Here is a 21333-nt window from a genome sequence, read left to right as displayed (position 1 = left end):
TCCTGCTGTTTGCCTTTTCCCCCCTACCTCTCCTTCTCCCTTGTCAGAAAGTCAGAAAGAGCTTTATTACCAAGTATGTATACAGACACAATGAATTTGACTTGACGACAGGAGCTTCCATAGCAGAAGAAAGTATGGACATAGTACAAACATACATGACAGTGCAGACATACACAGGAATTTTAACAGTAATATAAGAAAAACAGAAAATTATGGTCTGTAGCACAGACCAGAAGGCAACAGTACGAAGAGAGAGTGGGCTGGGTGTGTGGGGTCCAAAGTGATTTTCTTAGCCATTTTCCTTACTCTGGAGTCTGGAGGTGTACAGATCTCGGAGGTTGGTCCAATAATCGTCTCAGCAGTCTTGGCTGTCTGTTGTAGTTCTTGATTTCTGATATGGTAACTGAACCAAACCAGACAGTCCTGGTCCAACTACTCCTCTCCCTCGTCCAGACGTTTTCTTTCTTTTTCTGCTTCTCCGTCTTGTTCTGTATTGTTTTGAACAAAACCAATCCAGAGAGTGCCTTTTTATTGTGCATGGCCTGGCCATGTAATGGAAAGACTTGAAATTATTACAGTTTTTCTCAGTCGCTTTGGTGCATTTCTCAGATCAGAAATTAAATTCTCAAAACTACTTGTTCAACCTCCACATCATCTAACGAATTGTTTACATCAAAAAAGCAGTTTCTCATTCTTTTGACCAAGTAGCGATTGCTTTGGTATATTCAGGCAATTGATTATGTACATTTGTCTGTGGTTTCCTACATTATCAGTTGCTAACGTCATGTTTCTCCAAATGTATTATATAGTTCTCTGTGCAATAGTCTTACCCCCCAAAACATCTAGGCATTAGTTCATCGTATAAGTCATTAAATGCAAAATGGTTGATCTAGTTGTCATAAACTCTCAAGCATATTTTCTACACATTTCTATTAGACTTTTTGTAAATTTGCCATGATTTGTACAGGTGAATCTTGACTTTCACTAATGAAGAGAATGTAGATCATCTAATGATAAACCAGTTCTCTGAAATAGCTCAAAGGTGCATCTCATGAAACTTCAATTGGAAAGAATATATAGACAGAGGACAACACAAGAGTTACAAATTCTGACAATGGATATTTCATCGCCGTTGGCCTGGCAGATCAACAGCAGCTCTCTGGCCGATGCCATTTCGACCACGCCTTCTGCTTTTGGTCAGGTTGAAGCCAGCCTCATCCACATATATGAAGTTGTGAGATGGTTCACTTGACTCCAATTCCATGTTGCATTGCAAGGGAAGATATTCGTTGTGATGTAGATGAGAATCTGTGGTGCCTGCAAAAGCAAATTTCTGCCTAAGGGGTGTTTCCTGTGTTTGCCTTTCTAATTTCGGATTTTCACCTTTGTATATCTTCCCATACATCTTTTGTACATCACAATGACGTTGTAAAATTTTTTTTTTTTTTTTTTTGTCAGATCACTATAAAGTGTAACTGTGAATCCTATCCAGTCTCTTTCAATCAATATCCCAAATACGGTAATGTGTAAATTTGTACTTTTTAAATGGATAAGAAGTGCAGCCTTCTGCATTTCAATACAGTAATGGTCATCCAAACTGTTGCCAATACGCCTTCTGCATTTCAATACAGTAATGGTCATCCAAACTGTTGCCATAGTTTACATCAGGTAATACTAACAGAGTGCACTGTAATATTAACAACATGACTAAGTATTGTGACTATCTTGTTTGTGAAAAATGACACAAGGACTTTTCATTCTGATGGCACTGATATGTTCATTGACATTAATACTTACTTCTGTCAGGACCACTATCGTCAAAGATGATTGACAATTAGCATACAGTTTGGATTGGCGGTATGGTTCCGTTCTGGGTAAGAACTCCCTGCACATCCATGCAGCCTAGCATGGATGAGAGCAGGGAGAGCAGCGATAACCCCCCACCCCAGGGTAAACAGAACAGAACCAACATAAATGCATTGCAGATATTGTTAAAGTTCAATAATGTTATGTACACATTTTAGAATTAGTCTGATTCAAAGGAGAATCAAAAGGCTGAATCCTGACTGACAGAGGAGGAGTTGGGGATGGAGGAGGGTAATTAGCTATTGAGCAATGCGAAACCTGCTGATACTACTGTGGGACCTTATATATGAATGCTTAGATAGGTGTCGTATTCCCATTGGTTGATGGGGATCAGCTGAGAGTCAGCTGATGCGAGCTTGACTAACGTGACTTGCCAGAACTAACGCTACGCTTGATTTTTGAGAGATGAACTAAAGATTTTGAGTAAGTTACAGGCTTTTGCAGGTAATTCATTGTGTGGTGCTGGTTGTATGAATTGTTTTGAGAAATGCACATACTTCTTTGCAAATATTAAGGATGATTCGAGAAATGCGCCAAAGCGACTGAGAAAAACTGTATTATGTTGAAAACAGCTGAGTAGATTTTTTTCAGGTTTCTTTGATAAATAGAAAGTACAGAAGAATAGCATTTATCTGAAATATAAATATTTTGTAACATTATAAATGTCTTTATCATCACCTTTTATCATCATCAATTTAAAGCATCCTTGGTAAATAAAAGTATTAATTTCTATAATCCTATATTCAAATAAATGAATACATAAATTATACTGACTCCAAGAATGGTATAGTGTATAACGGTATACAGTGTATAATGGTACAAAATATTTTATTTCAGGTAAATGCTGATATTTGGATCTTTCATCAGATAATCCTGAAATTGTTTTCACTTTAAAATGTGTTTTAAATATTCATAATAATACTAATCAATATTTGAATGATTTCTAAGGGATCATGTAACACTGAAGACTGGAGTAATGATGCTGAATATTTAGCTTTGGTCACAGGAATAAATTACATTTTAAAATAGATTCAAAATGAAAACAGTTATTTTAAATATAAAAATATTTAACAATATTACTGCTTTTGCTGTATTTTGGATCAAATAAATGCAGGCTTGGTGAGCAGAAGAGACTTCTTTAAAAAACATAAAAAATCTCAAAATCTGTTCAAACAATTTTGTATGTTGAAAAAGATAGAAACACAAAAAACAACCTAAGCAGAGCTGAATCAACTCTGTCCTAAACTGCTCCCTGATCTCCTCATTATGACATGTATGAATAATTTATGATCAGTCTGTCTATCAAGTGTGTTGTATTTGTGAAAACATGGCGTCCATGGGGATATAAGCCCCTGTGTATGTAGAGCAGTCTTCCCTGTGAGCGCACCCAAACAAAGACACATAAAATAAAGATTAAACATTAATAAACAACCAGTGGTTTGTATATTATATCCATAATCTGTAGCTCAGGGGTCCTTTTTCAGGCCTAGAACCCCTGTATAGAGAGATGGAGCAGGTTACTCTGATGCTTTCCTTGAAAATACATTAAAAAAATTATTATTGACAAATAGACCATTGTATTTTTCATATACTCTTTATGCTTCCAGTTTTACTTAATATTTGGTAACCTTTGGTGCATTAGCTAACATAACATTGAGCAATACATTGTTACATTGTTACAATACAACATTAGTTAATAAACAACTATTAGAATAAAGAGAATACAAGAGAAAGAGAAAGAATAAATGACTCATAAATAAAAATGTACTCCAAAGTGTAGATTAGTTTTTTTTCATCTGAACAGATTACATCAATTGCTCATCAATAAATGATTAATCAATTGCAGTGAATGGGTGCCATCAGAATGAGACTCCAAACAGCTCATAAAACATCACAACAGTCTACAAGTAAGTCCAGTCCATCAATTAATGTCTTTTGAAGTGGAAAAACTGTGAATTTGTAATTAACTCCTTATATGTAACTGTATTAACTGTATTTAAGCTCTCTATCCATAATAGTGCTTTCTCCAGTGAAAAAGTGAAAAGAGAGGCAAGCACAGATTAAGCATTTAAAAGTGAAAACTGCTGTAAACAAATATGTTGGTGGATTTTGATGTGAGAGGATGACTAGAGGAAGCGTTAATATGGATTGTGGATTTATATTTTGTCCAGAAGCAACAGTTTAAAGTTAAAATGCCCTAATTGATTTGATTATGATAAACACACAGCTTTTCACTTCACAAGACATTAATTGATGGACAGGATTTGTGTTTATTCATTGTGGATTATTGTGATGTATTTATCAGCTGTTTGGACTCTCATTCTGATGGCACCCATTCACTGCAGAGGATCCATTGGTGAACAAGTGATGCAATGCTAAATTTCTTAAAATCTGTTCCAACGAAGAAACAAACTCATCTACATATTGGATGGCCTGATGGTAAAAACATATTCAGCAAAATTTCATTAGCTGATGTTAGCTCAGGTCAATTTACCAATTTTGATTTTAATAATGTAGTAAATGTTGAAATTAGCATTAAATAAGCATTAAATAAGATTAATAAATGCTTTAGAAGTATTTTTCATTCTTAGTTCATCTTAACAAAATGACCGTTTTTCACTTTAAAAATTAAAAAAATAATAATAATAAATTAACAGCCACCTCATTGAAGGCCCTTGCTTTAACTAGTTAGGAAAGTTCTTCCACAATTTAGGCCTATACTTAACACTGATGTATCAAGGGAATTACCTGTACTTTTTCTTGACAGCACTAGCCCTCAGTGAAAAGACTCTCTCTAAAGAGAAGCCTTGTTTTTCCACTACATGATGACATGTGTCATGGGCTTCCTCGGGTCTGAAAGGGCAGAAAGATTTGAATAATTAATGAGTTTTAATGAAATGGTTTTAATGTTGATCTTAGGGGTGTTCTTGCTGCTCTCTTGTGTCTCTTTACTTTAATGTTTACTTAAAATTAGTCTGTCTATCGTCATCATCATCATCATTATTATTATGAGACTGTGGAAATTAACTTTTCAAACTTAGTGTTATTAACTTTTGGCACATTTCAAGTATACAGTACACGTCTAACAATTTAAATAATGTAACAGTTTGCAACATAATTCTGACTGATTATTAAGGCTAAGTCTGAATTCCTTTTCAAACTCATTATTGAAAATGCAAACCGACCGAGGATGCTGTTTAAGACAATTGATTTGGTGATAAATCCTTTACCTTTCTCTTGATCCATCTCGGAAAACCTGTGAGAACTTTTTAAAAAATTTTTGAGAAAGTATTGAATATTAAGGCTTCTATTAAGCCATCAACATATGATCGCTGATTGAGCGTTCACCAACAGATTTGTTAACTTGTTTTCATCCAATTTCCTCTGTACAGTTAGCTGATATTGTTAAGACCAAATCCTCCAGCTGTGAGTCTGATGTCATCTCAGCTCGTCTTTTTAAGAAAGTGTTTGCAACCCTGAGTCCGGCCGTAACAGCCATCATTAATAGTTCTTTAGCAAATGGAGTTGTACCAGTTTCAAACATGCTGTGGTTCACCCTCTGCTTAAGAAACCTCACCTTGATCCATCTATCCTCAGTAATTTTCAACCTATTTCTAAGTTGACTTTTATCTCAAAGCTATTAGAGAGAGTTGTTTATCGTCAGTTGAATTCCTATATCAGTATGTCCAATGTTTTAGATACTTTTCAGTCGGGTTTTAAATCACTGCACAGCGCAGAAACTGCACTGTTGAAGGTTAGCAATGACCTTTTGCAAGATCTCTATACTGGTTTATATGTGGTGCTTGTTTTGTTGGATTTAAGTGCGGCATTCGATACAGTTGATCATAGTATTCTGTTACATCGGTTGGAAAAGTTGGTGGGTATTCAGGGTGTCGCTCTGCAGTGGTTGGCCTCTTATCTCAAAGACAGTACCTTCTCAGTGAGCATTGGGAAGTTTTCTTCTTTGCCGACTCCTTTGTTATGCGGTGTGCCCCAAGGGTCCATTTTAGGCCCTCTTTGTTCACTTTACATGTTTCCCTTGGGTGCCATTTTTAAGAAATATAAGATTTCCTACCCCTGCTATGCTGACGATACACAGTTCTATCTTCTAGCAAAAACTGACAGCAGTGATTCTTTGGATGTGCTCTACGACTGTTTTGAGGAGATAAAAAGTCAGATGGCTAATAATTTCTGGCTATTAAACAAAAGCGAAATTCTGATTTTAGGCCACTCTAGGACTTCATCTGTTTTTAATTTAGGATCTCAGTGTTAAACCCTATGTAAGAAATCTTGGGGTTACATTTGATTCATTACTCAACTTTGATAAACAAATTAGCACAGTGGTAAAGGGCAGCTTCTTCCATCTGAGATCAATTGCTAAACAAAAACCGTTTTTGCCCCACAAAGATTTGGAGACTGCAATCCATGCTTTCATAACATCACGCCTGGATTACTGTAATTCCCTTTACTGTGGCCTGCCTCAAACAGCGATTTCTCATCTGCAAATTGTCAAAGTCTTTTCATTGACTTCCTGTAAAGTTTAGAATTTATTTTAAAATAGCGGTCTTTTTGTACAAGGCTTTATCTGGTCTTGCACCAAAATACATCAGTGACCTTCTGATTCCTTACTCTCCTCAAAGAGCACTTAGGTCTAGTAATCAGCTTCTCTTAAATGTCCCACGTTGTCGCTGTAAAACCAAGGGTGGTCGGGCTTTTTAAGCTGCAACTCCTAAACTTTTTAATAGTTTGCCTGTAAATGTGAGACTTGCTACTTCACTAGCCAGTTTTAAGTCTGTTCTCAAATCTTATTCGTTTTCTCTGGCTTTTGATTAATTTCAGTTTAAGGTTTTGGTGACAGTTTGCTCTGATTCTATTTTAATGTGTTTATTTTTCATATGATGCAGGTTTCCTATTATGCTTTTTATATATCGTTTTGTTGTACAGCACTTTGGCGCAACTCTGTTGCTTTTAAAAGTGCTATAGAAATACATTTTGACTTGAATCTACTGAACTGATAATTGAAACACTTTCTACAAAATGACAGAAAAAGTTGAAACACTAAGGAAAATATATAAAATTTTTAGATATAATTTTATTGGACCAATAATTTTCTCCTATTAAAATCAGATGAGTCCTTGCCAGGTCAAGAAAATATGATCATATTACCCCAATTTTACAGTCTCTGCACTGGCTACCTGTTAAGTTCCGTATCAGTTACAAAATATTATTACTTACCTATAAGGCACTTAATGGGTTAGCTCCTGCATACCTAACTAGTCTTCCACCACGCTACAATCCATCATGCTCCTTAAAGTCACAAAACTCTGAACTTTTGGTAGTACCTAGGATAGCAAAGTCCACTAAAGGAGGTAGAGCTTTTTCGCATTTGGCTCCCAAACTCTGGAATAGCCTTCCTGATAACGTTCAGGATTCAGATACACTCTCTCCGTTTAAATCTAGATTAAATGGGGGACAGACAGGCAGGCAAGGAACTGCACTACATGCAGACAATAACACACACAATGAAAAAAACAACGGATCAGCACAGGACTACAGACACTAGGAGAATAAATAGGAAGCCAAATGAGGAGGCTAGCGAAGGAGACACAGGTGGAGCAACTTAAATAATGAGGTAACAAGATGGGCGGGGCAAGACAATAGACAGGAGAGAGCACATGGCACCAAACAAACACAACACAAGCCATGTGCTCACAGAAATCTGGTGGCCATCCTGGGCACACCAGCTGAAGACTGTGACACTCAGATGATGCCAACCCTGAAACAACATAAACTACCACATTTTGCTATAAGTTTGATTGCATCATATAATAATTGCTGTTAATAGTGTTCATCGTCTGTTTGATTTCATCTTTAATTGATTTTTCCGTACATTTCTGCTAGGGCTGCACGATAAATCGCATGCGATATTTAATCAGAGGTAAATCTCCATTTCGTGCTTGCTTTCACATTGAGCAGCATTAACTACACAGAGCCGTTGTTCACTGACCAGCTGCGCAAAAAATCGCGCGAATATGAACGTGGTTTAGCGCAGCTGGTCAGTGAACAACGGCTCTGTGTAGTTAATGCTGCTCAATGTGAAAGCGCGCAGGTGATGGAGATTTACCTCTGATTACAGAACGGGCTTTACTGATAAGATGCGCGTTAAAGATCCATGCGATTTATCGTGCAGCCCTAATTTCTGCCATATGTTTACTAACTGACAGTCACCACTGATAAGCTACCACTAAATATTGTAGAAACTTAATTTGCTGTAAAGTTGCTTTGCAACAATTTATATCGTAAAAAGCGCTATACAAATAAACTTAAACTCAATTTGCAACCCTAAAATCAACTTTTATTTTATTTTCAACATTGTCAGAGAAAACACCTTCAGTGACATTTTGTTTAAAAAAAAAAGTCTGACAGTAAACATCAGACACTTGATCATTTCTATCTCGTTTATTGATTTATTTACAGATGTCCTGGTTTTGTCACGTCACACCTGTGTTCACGTCTCTACAGGAAGTACTGCACAGGATGCTTGAGACGGACTCACCTGCAGCTCGAAACTGGGTGGGAAGCGAAACTTTACGATTTGCAATAAACATGTTTATTTTTCAGCTACAAAACCCACATTAAAATCAACTCAACAGGGATATACCCTCTCGGTGCTAAAGGATCATGTAAAACAGGATGGAAGGCTAGTTTCTTGCGGTTTCTCCTGCAGACACCTGCGCGCGCGTGTCAGTGAGTTTCGCTATAGGTGAGGACAAAAGGCCGCCTGCATGACACATGAACGGCAACACAGAGGACTGACAGCCGCCAATTTGACAAATACGTCGTATGACATGGAGCCACTCAAATCTGGGGGGAAAATTCCGGTATGTTTTAAACTGAATATCATAATTTTTTTTCGTTTCCGTCGTTGTCAGCTACTAAATTTTCCGATATTAATCTTATGGGACGTCCTGTACAGTGCTGTTTGTGTTTGGTAATTAACACAATTGTGCCTAAATTGTTCAGTATTTATAGTTTATATACATGTTAGTTGTATAATATATTCTAAAAGTTATTTTTAATCATAGTCGTATATGTATACAGTACATACTACATAAATACACACACATATATAGCCTATGCCTTTATGCTTTGATTTGTCTCACTGCGTTTTATATTGTTTAAATTATGGTTATATTGCTGTTTCACTTTAATGCTTATGCTTTAACTTTTTGAAAAATATTATAAGATGTGACTTTAAGATTGCCATGTAAAAAACCTGTTTTTCTTATACTAAGAAAAGCTGGCACTTGAGTCACATGACCCACGCACGCTTTTGCTAATGCATACTTGATGTGGGTGGGTTGTTGACGCTGATGAGCAAGGTGTTGGTTCAGGATTTAGAAAACAGTTGCAGCCGCATTATGCCATATAGTCATACCAGGGAGTTTGGAGTGCTTAAGAGGAAAAGCCTGTTTTGACATGGGTGGTTCAAAATTGTGTCTTAGTCATGTACAGTCCTTAGGGTAGTTACAGAGCGTAACTCATTCTATTTGTAACAGTCACATGTAAAAACAAGTGTATTTGACTTGTATTTTACATTTCTCTGTAGGCCCATGGCTTGGACCAGACAGAGCAGTTTCTTCCAGCATCAGATGCAAAAAAGTTGCAGAAGAAGAGGGTATCGTTCAGGGCCATCGTGGCAATTGGTCTACCCACAGCACTGGCGATCATTGCATTAGTAACTGGACTGTTAGTGTGGCATTTCCATTGTGAGTTATTTAACTCATAAACAAATGAACACACTAGTATTATCGCCAGTAAACAGTACATTTGAATGATTATGATAAAACAATAACTCCAGCGCGTCCGTTGTTACAGACAGGTATAATGGGAGGGTGAGGAAGATGTTCAGTGGTTATTTGACCATCTCCAGTCAAACGTTCTCAGATGCTTATGAAAATAGTAACACCATTGAATATAAAGAACTGGCTTCAAGGGTCTCAAGGCAGGTGAGGTGGTCATGTTTCTTTGTAATGTTTTCAGTTATTTTTTATTTTCTTTATGTTAAAACTTTGCTTCATTGTACGTTGTCTTTCAGCTCAAAGGTATATATGGTCAAGTGCGTTTGCTGTCAAAGAACCATGTGGCGTCCAGTGTGCAAGGTTTCAGGTAATTTAAATAATTTATATAATTCTACCATTCATGGGAGAAAATTATGGGTAGTTGACATGAAAGGTCAATCAGAAAGGCCTTTATTTCAAATTTTTGTGTTGTTATTAAAGATGCATTTGACCTTGTATGACCTCATATTAACTGACAGACTGCATGAAGTATTTAGGCTTTAGAAAACGCATTGCAGGTCTATGTAAGTGGTGATTTACATAAAAGTCAAGCCATACGTTGTCTTTCAGCTCAAAGGTATATATGGTCAAGTGCGTTTGCTGTCAAAGAACCATGTGGCGTCCAGTGTGCAAGGTTTCAGGTAATTTAAATAATTTATATAATTCTACCATTCATGGGAGAAAATTATGGGTAGTTGACATGAAAGGTCAATCAGAAAGGCCTTTATTTCAAATTTTTGTGTTGTTATTAAAGATGCATTTGACCTTGTATGACCTCATATTAACTGACAGACTGCATGAAGTATTTGGGCTTTAGAAAACGCATTGCAGGTCTATTTAAGTGGTGATTTACATAAGTCAAGCCGAGCTCTTAATTGTCATTACATAAGTAACCAAATTATTTTTCTTTTCACTGGTTGATGCAGAATATTAAAATTAAAAATGTAAATAGATAAATAAAAATAAGATTGAAAAGTCTCCTATAAGACATAAGAATCAGACTTACAAGTAGAAGTGTATGTGTAAAGATTCCTTTTTAAATTTGAATTTCATTGTTGAAAATAAAATTTAGACAAGTTTTTGTCAGCCAACCTTGAATAGTTCACCCCAATCTATTAGAGCATCACAGAATATGCCAGACTCATTTTACACTGTGAATCTCATTGATGTTATTTTTTCCCTTTAGTGAGGGCAGTAATAACGGTATCATCGCTTATTACCTGTCTGAGTTTAATGTGCGGGAGTCCCAAGTATCTGCTGTGGACGAGGCCATGGCATCCATGGATGGGGGGGAAAATGCAAGGAAAAGCCGGAGGGGGTTTGGTCTCAGGACTGACAATAGCCTCATCATTGACGGCATGACGTCAGGAGGTAGATCTACTGGAAGAGAGTTTTATATTACTTGCATAGTCACCTCTTGTAATCTAACCAGAAACATCAAATTTCATTTTAGTCTAGCACTATTCAGTCTGATGGTTAACAGTTGAAATACAGATATATTTTGGTGTACATTACAGCTGTAGATGCTCGGTTAGCTGGCAGAAACCTCAAACGTGAGTTAACAGTACTTTCTTTACAATTAGCTGTTTATTCGTGTTTATATCGTACTCATATTCAACTTGTTCTTTCTTTCAGGGTCCAGTAAGAGGTCTCATCATGCTCATGGGAACCAGACAGACATTATCCGGTCTCCAGGTTTTCCCGATTCCGCCTACCTTCCCAACCTTTACACCGAGTGGCAGATTCGGGCCGACCCAGAGCACAGGATCAGACTGGAGTTTGACGTCCTAGACTTGGAGAAAGATTGCCGTAATGATTTCATCAAAGTGTACGACTCATTAGCACCATCAGAGAAGCAAGTCATAGCGGAGTAAGTGTTTATATACTCTCAGTCATCCTCTTCATGAAACGGTACCGCATGTGTGAGCTGTATCACGTGACACATGTCTGTTTTCATTGTCTTTTTCGATATGTGGAATCTTAACAAATGTGTTCATGCAGGAAATGTGGATATCGTTTACCTGATGAGAAGCTCATTTTCATCTCCTCTGGGAATGTCATGCTGGTTACACTGGTTACAAATGAGGAGAAAAACTTCCCAGGCTTCAGGGCATTTTATTCTCAGATTCCAGCCAAAATTCAAGGTAGAGTTTAACATTGAGATATAATAAACTCATTAGGGTCCAAAGTTCACTTTTTGACAGACTTTGCCAATCATACACGGATATGTCTTACTTGTCACGAAACTGCATTTTTTTTTATTTAAAAAAAAAAAAAAGGCTTATGAAAATGGTATAAAAAATTTTACTGGATATCGTTTACCTGATGAGAAGCTCATTTTCATCTCCTCTGGGAATGTCATGCTGGTTACACTGGTTACAAATGAGGAGAAAAACTTCCCAGGCTTCAGGGCATTTTATTCTCAGATTCCAGCCAAAATTCAAGGTAGAGTTTAATATTGAGATATAATAAACTCATTAGGGTCCAAAGTTCACTTTTTGACAGACTTTGCCAATCATACACGGATATGTCTTACTTGTCACGAAACTGCATTTTTTTTTATTAAAAAATAAATAAATAAAAGGCTTATGAAAATGGTATAAAATTTTTTTAAATGTTTTTAAAGAAATCTTATACTAACCAAAGCTGCATTTATTTGTAATATTATGAATTATTATTACAATTTAAAATTACTTATTATAATATCATAAATACTATTATTTTCTGTTTTAATATTTTTTCAAATGCAGTTTATTCCTGTGATGGGAAAGCTGAATTATCAGCAGCCATTATTCCAGACTTCAATGTCACATGATGTCACAAGAGACATTAATTATTCTCATCAATGTTTAAAACAGATGTGCTGCTTAATTTTTTTTTGTAACTGTGATGCTTTTTTATCAGAATTCTTTGATGAATAGAAAGTTCAAATGAACAGCATTTATTTATTTGAAATAGAAATCTTAATAGAAACATTTGAAATGTTTTTACTGCCATTTTAGATCAATTTAGTGCATCCTTGCTGAATAAAAGAATACATTTCCTTGTAAGAAGTGTGGTATTGCAGTTCTTTATAAAATTACCAGCCACTTAGCGAGTAACTTGCCAAAGCTTGTTCTCTAGTGAGCATTAATTCTGGATCCTGTTCTTCCTGTGTGTTTAAGCAGTCTAAGCCCAATATGTGTGTTAACAATGTCTTGTCCCATTCTTTAGACTGTGGAGGGAGACTGATGGGGCTTCGTGGTACCTTCACATCACCTGGCTATCCCTCCCATTACCCACCTCAGACTGACTGTGTCTGGAACATTGAGGTAAAAATGATTTACCCTCAGTGTCATTTAACAACTCCTTCATCATTAATCTGTTCCTAACATTCAATAATGTAAGTTCTTAAATGTTCTGTCTGACAGGTTCCATCAGGAAAGCATATCAAGGTGAAGTTTGACAAGTTGTCTATACATAGCCCTGAACAAAACCCCATCAGCTGTCCAGCAGACTACTTGGAGATAAACTACAGGTCAGATAAAGGTGTCAAAAGAGTAATCATCATACTTATACTTGAGTAGATATTATAAACTATGAAATATAAAGAAATATATAATTTATACACCACTATTGAAGAGCATTAAATTAATCAAAGTGACAGTAAAAACATATTATGTTACAAAGGTTTTCTATTTCAAAGAAATTATGTGCTTTTGAACTTTCTATTCATCAAAGAATCCTAAAAAAAAGTGTATCACGGTTTCACAAAAATATTAAGCTGCACAACTGTATATATTGTTTTATTATTAACACAAATAATAATAAAAAATATTACTTAAGCATCAAATGAGCATATTAGAATGATTTCTGAAGGATTATGGGGATTAAGGATTATTAAAATTCAGGAATAAATTAAGTTTTATAATATATTCAAATTCTGTAATATTTCACAATAATACAGTTTTTACTGTATCAAATGCAGCCTTGGAGAGTATAAGAGACTTCTTTCAAAAACATTAAAAAAAATCTTACTGACCCCAAACTTTTGAATAGTAGTGGATATTCTCTAAATATAGATTATAACTGTCATTTGTTCTTTTATAAATTGATTTAGGATATGTGGGGAGAAGCCACCCAAAACTGTGTACACAATCAAATCAAATCAAACAACAGTCAGATTTCATTCTGACCTGTCTTACGTGAGCGAGGGCTTTTCTGCCGAATTTGAGGCCTTTGAACCCACTAATCGTGAGTAGAATCATATTATTTTTCCTGCTGATATTAAAACGCAATGTTCAAAGCCAGTACACCGTGACAAACATATCTAAAATCACTTTTCCACAGCCTGCCCTGGGAGATTCCAGTGTGACAATGATCTGTGTGTGTCTCCTAACCTGCAATGTGATGGCTACAATGACTGTGGAGATATGAGCGATGAGAGGGGCTGCAGTAAGTTCATACCATATTACTTGTGCTTAGTCTTTGGACAGTTGTTTTCTTGAGTGTCATTTGGTGCTGCATTACTTTCTTTACCCATGCATGCAGCATGTAATGAGACTCAAATAAAATGCAAGAACGGCTTCTGCAAGCCCAGTTTCTGGCGCTGTGATGGGGTGAACGATTGCGGAGATAACACTGATGAGGAAAACTGTGGTGAGGATGAAACCAGCACTCAAAATCATGAACAATGGAGCAAAAGTGATGGAAACGATTTCAGGTTGTTTGTCCGATTTTGTCTGTAGGGAACTGCAAAGCTCAAGAGTTTAGATGTCGAAACAACCGCTGCATCCCAGCACATAAGCAGTGTAATGGCTACAACGACTGTGGTGATGGCTCAGATGAATCTCAGTGTGAGAAATGTGAGAACTTTCAGTCAATAAATACAAAGTTTGACAGTTTTTTCAATATTTGGCCTTATTTTAAGTTTATATAGTAAATTATATAATTATTATTAATGTTATACCTCTGTTGTTTATTGTGACCCTGGACCACAAAACCAGTCTTAAGTCGCTTGGGTATATTTTTAGCAATAGCCAAAAAAACATTGTATGGGACAACATTATCGATTTTTCTTTTATGCCAAAAATCATTAGGATATAAAGTAAAGATCATGTTCCATGAAGATATTTTGTAAATTTCCTTCCGTAAATATATCAAAACCTAATTTTTAATTAGTAATATGCATTGCTAAGAACTTCATTTGGACAACTTTTTTTGCACCGTCAGATTCCAGATTTTCAAATAGTTGTATCTCGGCCAAATATTGTCCTGTAAGACCATACATCAATGGAAAGCTTATTTATTCAGCTTTCAGATGATGTATAAAACTCAATTTCAAAAAATTGACCCTTATGGCTGGTTTTGTGGTCCAGGGTCACATATATACTTTCACAGTTACTGTAGTTACTTACCAGCACTAAAATTTAACTTGGAGGTTGATAAATATCCCTGCTGCCAACATAAGCACTCACTATATTAAGTGACTCAGTTGTCTCTTTTATATCCAGCCATAGCTGTTCACTGCTCTGATCTCACCTATAAGTGCAAGAATAACCAGTGCATTAGCAAGCTGAACCCGATGTGTGATGGAGAGATTGACTGTGCGGATGGTTCGGATGAAGCTGAATGTAGTAAGTCCAGAATTTCTCTGTCTTTCCTCATATATGTTTTTCAGTGATGTTTCAAACTGTGTTTCATGTTCGATTTACTGTAGAATGCGGGACGAAGCCCTACAAGTCCAGTCGTATTGTCGGTGGAAAGGACTCGAGTGAGGGAGAATGGCCCTGGCAGGTCAGCCTCCACATGAATACACAAGGTCATGTGTGCGGGGCGTCTGTTATCAGTAACCGCTGGCTGGTCACTGCTGCTCACTGCGTGCAGGACAGTGAAAAGTTCAAGTGAGTTCTTATGTTGTTTGGCCCTCTCCTTTCCTCCTGCTCTGATCCTGACTGAATGTTTGTTCTTTTGCTAGATATTCCCAACCTGACCAGTGGGAAGTCTATCTAGGTCTACTTAACCAGGGTGAGACTAGTAAGTCCACCCTAAAACGCGTGAAGCGCATCATTTCTCACCCTCAGTATGATCACTTGAGCGAAGACAATGACATGGCGCTGATGGAGTTGGACAGCCCTGTAACTCTCAGCCAGAACATCTGGCCCGTCTGCTTACCTGAAGCCACACATGACTTCCCAGCAGGCAAATCTGTCTGGATCACTGGCTGGGGCAAACAAAGAGAGGAAGTTGGTAAGTCATGTAACAACCTACGCTACCATTCGAAAGTTTCAAATGTTAATGTTTTCATGTTTTTGAAAGTCTTCATTTATTTGATCAAAAATACAGTAAAAACAATAATATTGTAAAATGTTATTACAATTTAAAATAACTCTTTTCTATTTTAATATATTTCAAAATGACTTCTTCCTGTGCTGAAAGCTGAATTTTCAGCAGTCATTACTCCAGTCTTCAGTGTCACATGATCCTTCAGAAATCATTCTAATAGTTTAACAGTGTAATGTTTTGCTTAAAGTTTTTGTTGAAACCGTGATGCATTTTTACAGGATTCTTTGATTAATAGAAAGCTCAAAAGTACAGCATTTATTTAAAATATAAATATTTTGTAACATTATAAATTACTTTAGAAGAAGAAGACACTCTCCAGCCCTAAATCCATTAAAAAAAATAATATTTGGTCCCAGTTTATATTAGGTGGCCTTAACTACTATCTACTTACATCAAAATAAGTACAATGTACATATTGTGTTCATACTGTATTGCAAAACACTTTTGCTGCTATTGAGGTGGAATACGGGTACGTTTAGGGACAGGTTTGGTGGTATGGGTAGGTTAAAGGTGGGTTAAGGTGTAAGGGATGGGTCAACAGTGTAATTATAAATGTAATTACAGAAATTAATTACAGATGTAATTGCATGCAGGTATTTTTACAAATATATAATTACAATTTAAAAACTTGTGTGTGCACAAAAAGTGCATTGTATCATGATTAATTTAAATGTAAGTACATGGTAGTTAAGGCCACATAATATAAAGTTGGACCTAATATAAAAAAAAATCATGTACACTCATTATGAAATGAAAATCCAGCCATATCAGTTGTCTGATAAAAATAAAAGTGAGTAACCAAAACATGAGTTCAACACAATTGCTAGACTGGCCAGTGCAATTTGTTTTGCACCTTTATGCATAAACCCTCTAGAGAAACTCAAATTTAATCAAGTGTGTCTAAACTCTTGGCTGGTATTGTGTAAGTAAATGCACAATAAGACATGAGCTGCTTTGTCCAAACCAGATAATGAGAGACAGTACTTAAAACCTCAGGTTTGCAGTGAATATCTCGGAGTACAAATTCTGATATAATAACCTAAAATTGTTAGTAAGCTAATTAAATGTCTTCCCTCTGCTTTAGATGCCGTTGCATCAGTGTTGCAGAAGGCCGAGGTGCGCATTATTAACAACACTGTGTGCAACAAGCTGATGGATGATGGGATAACACCACGCATGATCTGTGCAGGTGTATTGAGCGGAGGCGTAGACGCTTGTCAGGTGAAATGAAAGATCTTCTGTTTTTTTTCACATTCAGATACATGTCATAGCCTTACATTTGTCAGTAATGCACATATATTCCTCATTCCTCTGCCAGGGTGACTCAGGTGGTCCAATGATTTCCACTGAGAGCAGTGGCCGCATGTTTCTTGCTGGTGTGGTGAGTTGGGGAGATGGCTGCGGCCGCAGGAACAGGCCCGGCGTTTACACACGCGTCACAGAATACCGCAGCTGGATCAGGCAGATGACAGGGGTATAATGTCACAACAGTGACACCAAATGGACTAAAGCAAACAGTATCAACCTGTATTGAGAGTTATTGAAAATAATTAAGGCATTCATGTTCATTGAGTTTTATTTCAGAAGCCATAAAGATTCCTATAATCAGGCCAAATGTCCACTAAAATGTTCTTTGACTTATTTTCCATGAATATAATAATGAGCTTACATAGTTTCTTTATCTATTCTTTGTGTTTCTCTGTGTAATTACGCTCTTAAAAGAGTTTCGACTATGTGGACTGCTGTTTTTGAGCTCAAATGTTGCTCTTGCTGTGGAGGAAAAGTATTCGTGCTGCCTTGCTTAAGTCATTACAATTTAAGTGGTTCTCAGGGATTTTTTAAATGTAATTGTTGGCATAATGTGATTTGATTACTTTATAGTTTAATTACCTTTCATACCAAACAGACTTCATGATCAGATCTGTGCACAAATGTATTTTATGACTAAGTAATAGGAAACAATTTTAGAGTTTTCATTTATTCTGGGCAGTTGATGCCTTGCTTGAATGGCATCATTTTAAATGTATGCTGATAAAAATATAGAATATCTGCAATGTGTGTGTGTGTGTGTGTGTATAGAAAAAAAAAGTGTTCTTACTCCTTACATTACTCCTTACCATTGGATTTTGGAACTTGAAATATGAAAATGTCAGCATTTTTTTTGTTGAAACAATTGGTAATTTTTTTTAAATGTATTTTTTTCAGTTTTGTTTACACAGTGGTCTTTATTTTAGTGTTATGTGTATCTGTGATCTTCTGTTATAATATTTTTTAAATTTTTGTTTTTGTTAATGCCCTCCTTGGGGGATTGGCGTTCCCGTAATGTGCCTTGAAGCTTCAGTGGATTCTTTGTTGAACATTAAAAGGGAAATTCGAGTCTGTTTTGTATTTGCTTATTTTTTTTATGTTGTGAACATAAGTCCATAATTGGCTGTGAAAATTTTCACAGAAATTTGGATGAAAATATTCCTTTTCGAAATGGTCATTCATATTGTGTAAACATGCTTATAGTAAACCCCTGTTTGCTCTGAATACTATAGCCTGATTTGTTAACATTCGTGTAGCTGCACCAACTAATGGGATTTCAGCCCACCAAAACGGGCAGAGCTGACAGCCTATATAAGTTGGCGTAGAATGCTGATTTCATCCAAATTTTCTTCTTCAATGCGAAGATCATCTCATTGGACTCTAAAGAAAAAGAAGAATGAAGAAGCCTGCTTACTTGCCATAGAAGAGCCTCTGCAGCAAATTACCGCTGTGATAGTGGTCCCACCTACTCATAAGAGCATTTCTCCTCTGCCGCCTGGCTCCAGGCTTGGGAAACTTTTACAGCCACTACATCCTTGTTCCAAAGAAAGATGGTGGGTTCAGGCCCATCCTTGATCCCAGACACATGATGAGATGCCCTAATGAGATGTCCGTCCAGGCTCTTGGAGTTTATGTAGAGCGCTCTAGCCCCTTTTGGCAATTAGAGTAGCTCTTTGTATGCTTCGTAGGCCGCGCTAAAGGGCTGCCAATTACGAAGCAGAGACTATCCCGCTGGCTTACGTCTCAGTGGACTTAGTGTCCTATTGGAGGGCCCACTCCACCAGAGGAATGGCCTCCTCCTTGGTCCAGCGGAGTCTCGATTGGAGATCTGTGAGGCAGCCAGCTGGTCTTCACTGCTTACCTTCACTAGGTTTTATAACCTGGACGTCCCTGCTCTTCAGGCACAGATCTTGTGTACCTAATCACCTTAATCCCCTATGTGAGTGTAAAGGGTCTTCGTTGACATTGACCCCGGCCTTGTGACCATGGTCTCGTTATTTCCAGGCCTATTGTGCCCTTATTGGCTCATGCTTTTTAGGGGCCCTTTAATATGGGTTCCCCAGGGCTGAATGGAAGTTATTCCTACATATTCATATTCATAACATATTCATTCCTAATTTCCACCAACGCTAGTTATGTTTTTTTTTTATCTGATACCAGATCAGTTTTATACATTTGTGTGATTAAAAGGAAGAGTAGTATTTATTAGTCTCTTACTGACCTGTTTAGACAAGCCCTCTATAAAACAAACAAAACAATAAAATAACAAATTTCCATGCTATAGCCTAATGTATACATTTCATGTTATACATTTTAATATTTAATGGTATTTGATTATTTATTAATTGCATTTAATATGTACTTACTATACAATAAAATTACAGTAAAATTTTACAGTACTGTACTTACAATAAAATATTAGCAATTTTGTAAATATATTTGCAAAAAAAATGTATGCACGTTTTGGTAAAACAAAAAAAATCGTCTTTTTGTTGTAATAACCCAGTTTTGACCAGCATGCGTCACCAGCGTGTGGCGTACAGATGGATGTAACTCACATTTATTAATATTAAGCAGGAGGCCAGAAGCATTTGAAAAGGACTGTAGAATGTTTAAAGCAATTGGGATCTGAAAAGCATCTTTTGGAACAATGCTGTATCATCTAACACAGGGGTGCCCAACCCTGCTCCTGGCGATCGACTGCCCTGCAAAGTTTAGCTCCAACTCTTATCAAAGACACCTGCATTTGATTTTTAAGTGATCTTGAAGACCCTAATTAGTTGCTTCAGGTGTGTTTGATTAGGGTTGGAGCTGAACTTTGCAGGACAGTCAATCGCCAGGAGCAGGGTTGGGCACCCCTGATCTAGCAGTTGTTCATCTAATTATCAATTCTGTCCTGGTAATACCCTTAACAAAATATAAAATTTAAAATATAAATTAAAAAATTGTTTAGCTGTTAGAAAAGGGTGGTGAGATGGGGCAAGCTTGTCTGACATCACGCTTTAAAGGGGTCATATGATGCTGCTAAAAATAACATTTTGTGTATTTGGCGTAATGAAATGTGTTTATGCGGTCTAAAGTAAAAAAAAAAACATTATTTTCCACATACTGTACATTATTGTTTCTCCTCTATGCCCCGCCTTTTTGAAACGCGTCGATTTTTACAAAGCTCATCGGTCTGAAAAAGCGAGGTGTGCTGTGATTGGCCAGCTATCCAGTGTGTTGTGATTGGCCGAATAACTCAAGCGTGAGACGGAAATGTTACGCCCCTCACATACTGTTGATGGCGGGTCCCGGCCGGAGGGACAAGACAAAAACATTAAAACCCATTACAAACGAGTCATTTGTTGCATCCAGTGGGGACATAATTACTGATTATAATGACTTATACCGTCTTTTTACGCGTTGCGTTGCATTGCATCGCGCCGCGTAAACATAAAACTCTGTCTGCATTTGTGATCAGAGAAATGACAAACAACAAGTGCTACTCTACTGGCCGAAACTCGCGTTTGAATCATCAGTGGCAAATTCTTTAAATATAAACGTACTTACAGACTGTGAGTCAGAACAGCCGGCATTTTAGCCTAAGGTTACTCTCCCAGGATCAGTAAACAGTCCTCCATAAAATGCGCTGCACACATCTGGATATCTGGATTAAACTGTTCTGAAACAGTGTTGTAAATACAACTTGACCACTGATTTGTAGTCGTGTCCTCTTTTGTTTCGCTTTCACAATGAAAAACACAGCGGCCTGCGTGAGGGGACGCCCCGGCTTTGCGTGCGCTGAGGCCGGGATAGAGTGAGCTGAGGCGGCGGGGTTGAGAACTGCGCGCCCGGCGGAGCCGACGAATGAGTGGCAACCACATGTGATGACCCCGGGCTGGACTCCGCTTCGTCCACGGTGAAAGTTGATGTATTCCCTCAGCGACCAGCACAGATCAGCTCTAGGCATGATGAAGCGGATATCCCCCTCTTTTGGAAGACCAAACAAAGT

General features: G+C 37.1%; 1 protein-coding gene across 1 annotated transcript; it reads left to right on the top strand.

Annotated features, from left to right (window-relative positions):
- Window positions 1-8390: 8390 nt before the first annotated feature.
- LOC107548197 (suppressor of tumorigenicity 14 protein homolog) lies at window positions 8391-18405 on the top strand. Its single transcript, XM_016228809.1, has 19 exons — window positions 8391-8747; window positions 9476-9635; window positions 9745-9875; window positions 9965-10035; window positions 10894-11078; window positions 11225-11260; window positions 11343-11577; window positions 11709-11851; window positions 12921-13018; window positions 13118-13224; window positions 13807-13940; window positions 14037-14141; window positions 14238-14345; window positions 14435-14551; window positions 15200-15322; window positions 15406-15589; window positions 15664-15935; window positions 17116-17252; window positions 17350-18405. Exons 1-19 carry the CDS (start codon window positions 8652-8654, stop codon window positions 17509-17511), a joined length of 2604 nt encoding a protein of 867 aa, XP_016084295.1. The 5' UTR covers window positions 8391-8651; the 3' UTR covers window positions 17512-18405.
- The last annotated feature ends 2928 nt before the right edge of the window (window positions 18406-21333 follow it).

Source organism: Sinocyclocheilus grahami, unplaced genomic scaffold, assembly GCF_001515645.1.
Source record: "Sinocyclocheilus grahami isolate Dianchi unplaced genomic scaffold, SAMN03320097.WGS_v1.1 scaffold344.1, whole genome shotgun sequence".
In the NCBI taxonomy this organism is placed as follows: domain Eukaryota; kingdom Metazoa; phylum Chordata; class Actinopteri; order Cypriniformes; family Cyprinidae; genus Sinocyclocheilus; species Sinocyclocheilus grahami.
This window is presented reverse-complemented; position numbering and strand designations above follow the sequence as displayed.

Coding starts and splice junctions, on each gene's coding strand:
- LOC107548197 (XM_016228809.1), top strand. CDS start 8,652: ATGACACATGAACGGCAACACAGAGGACTGACAGCCGCCAATTTGACA. Junction 10,036..10,893: donor TCCAGTGTGCAAGGTTTCAG/GTAATTTAAATA, acceptor TTTTCCCTTTAG/TGAGGGCAGTAATAACGGTA. Junction 11,578..11,708: donor GAGAAGCAAGTCATAGCGGA/GTAAGTGTTTAT, acceptor GTGTTCATGCAG/GAAATGTGGATATCGTTTAC.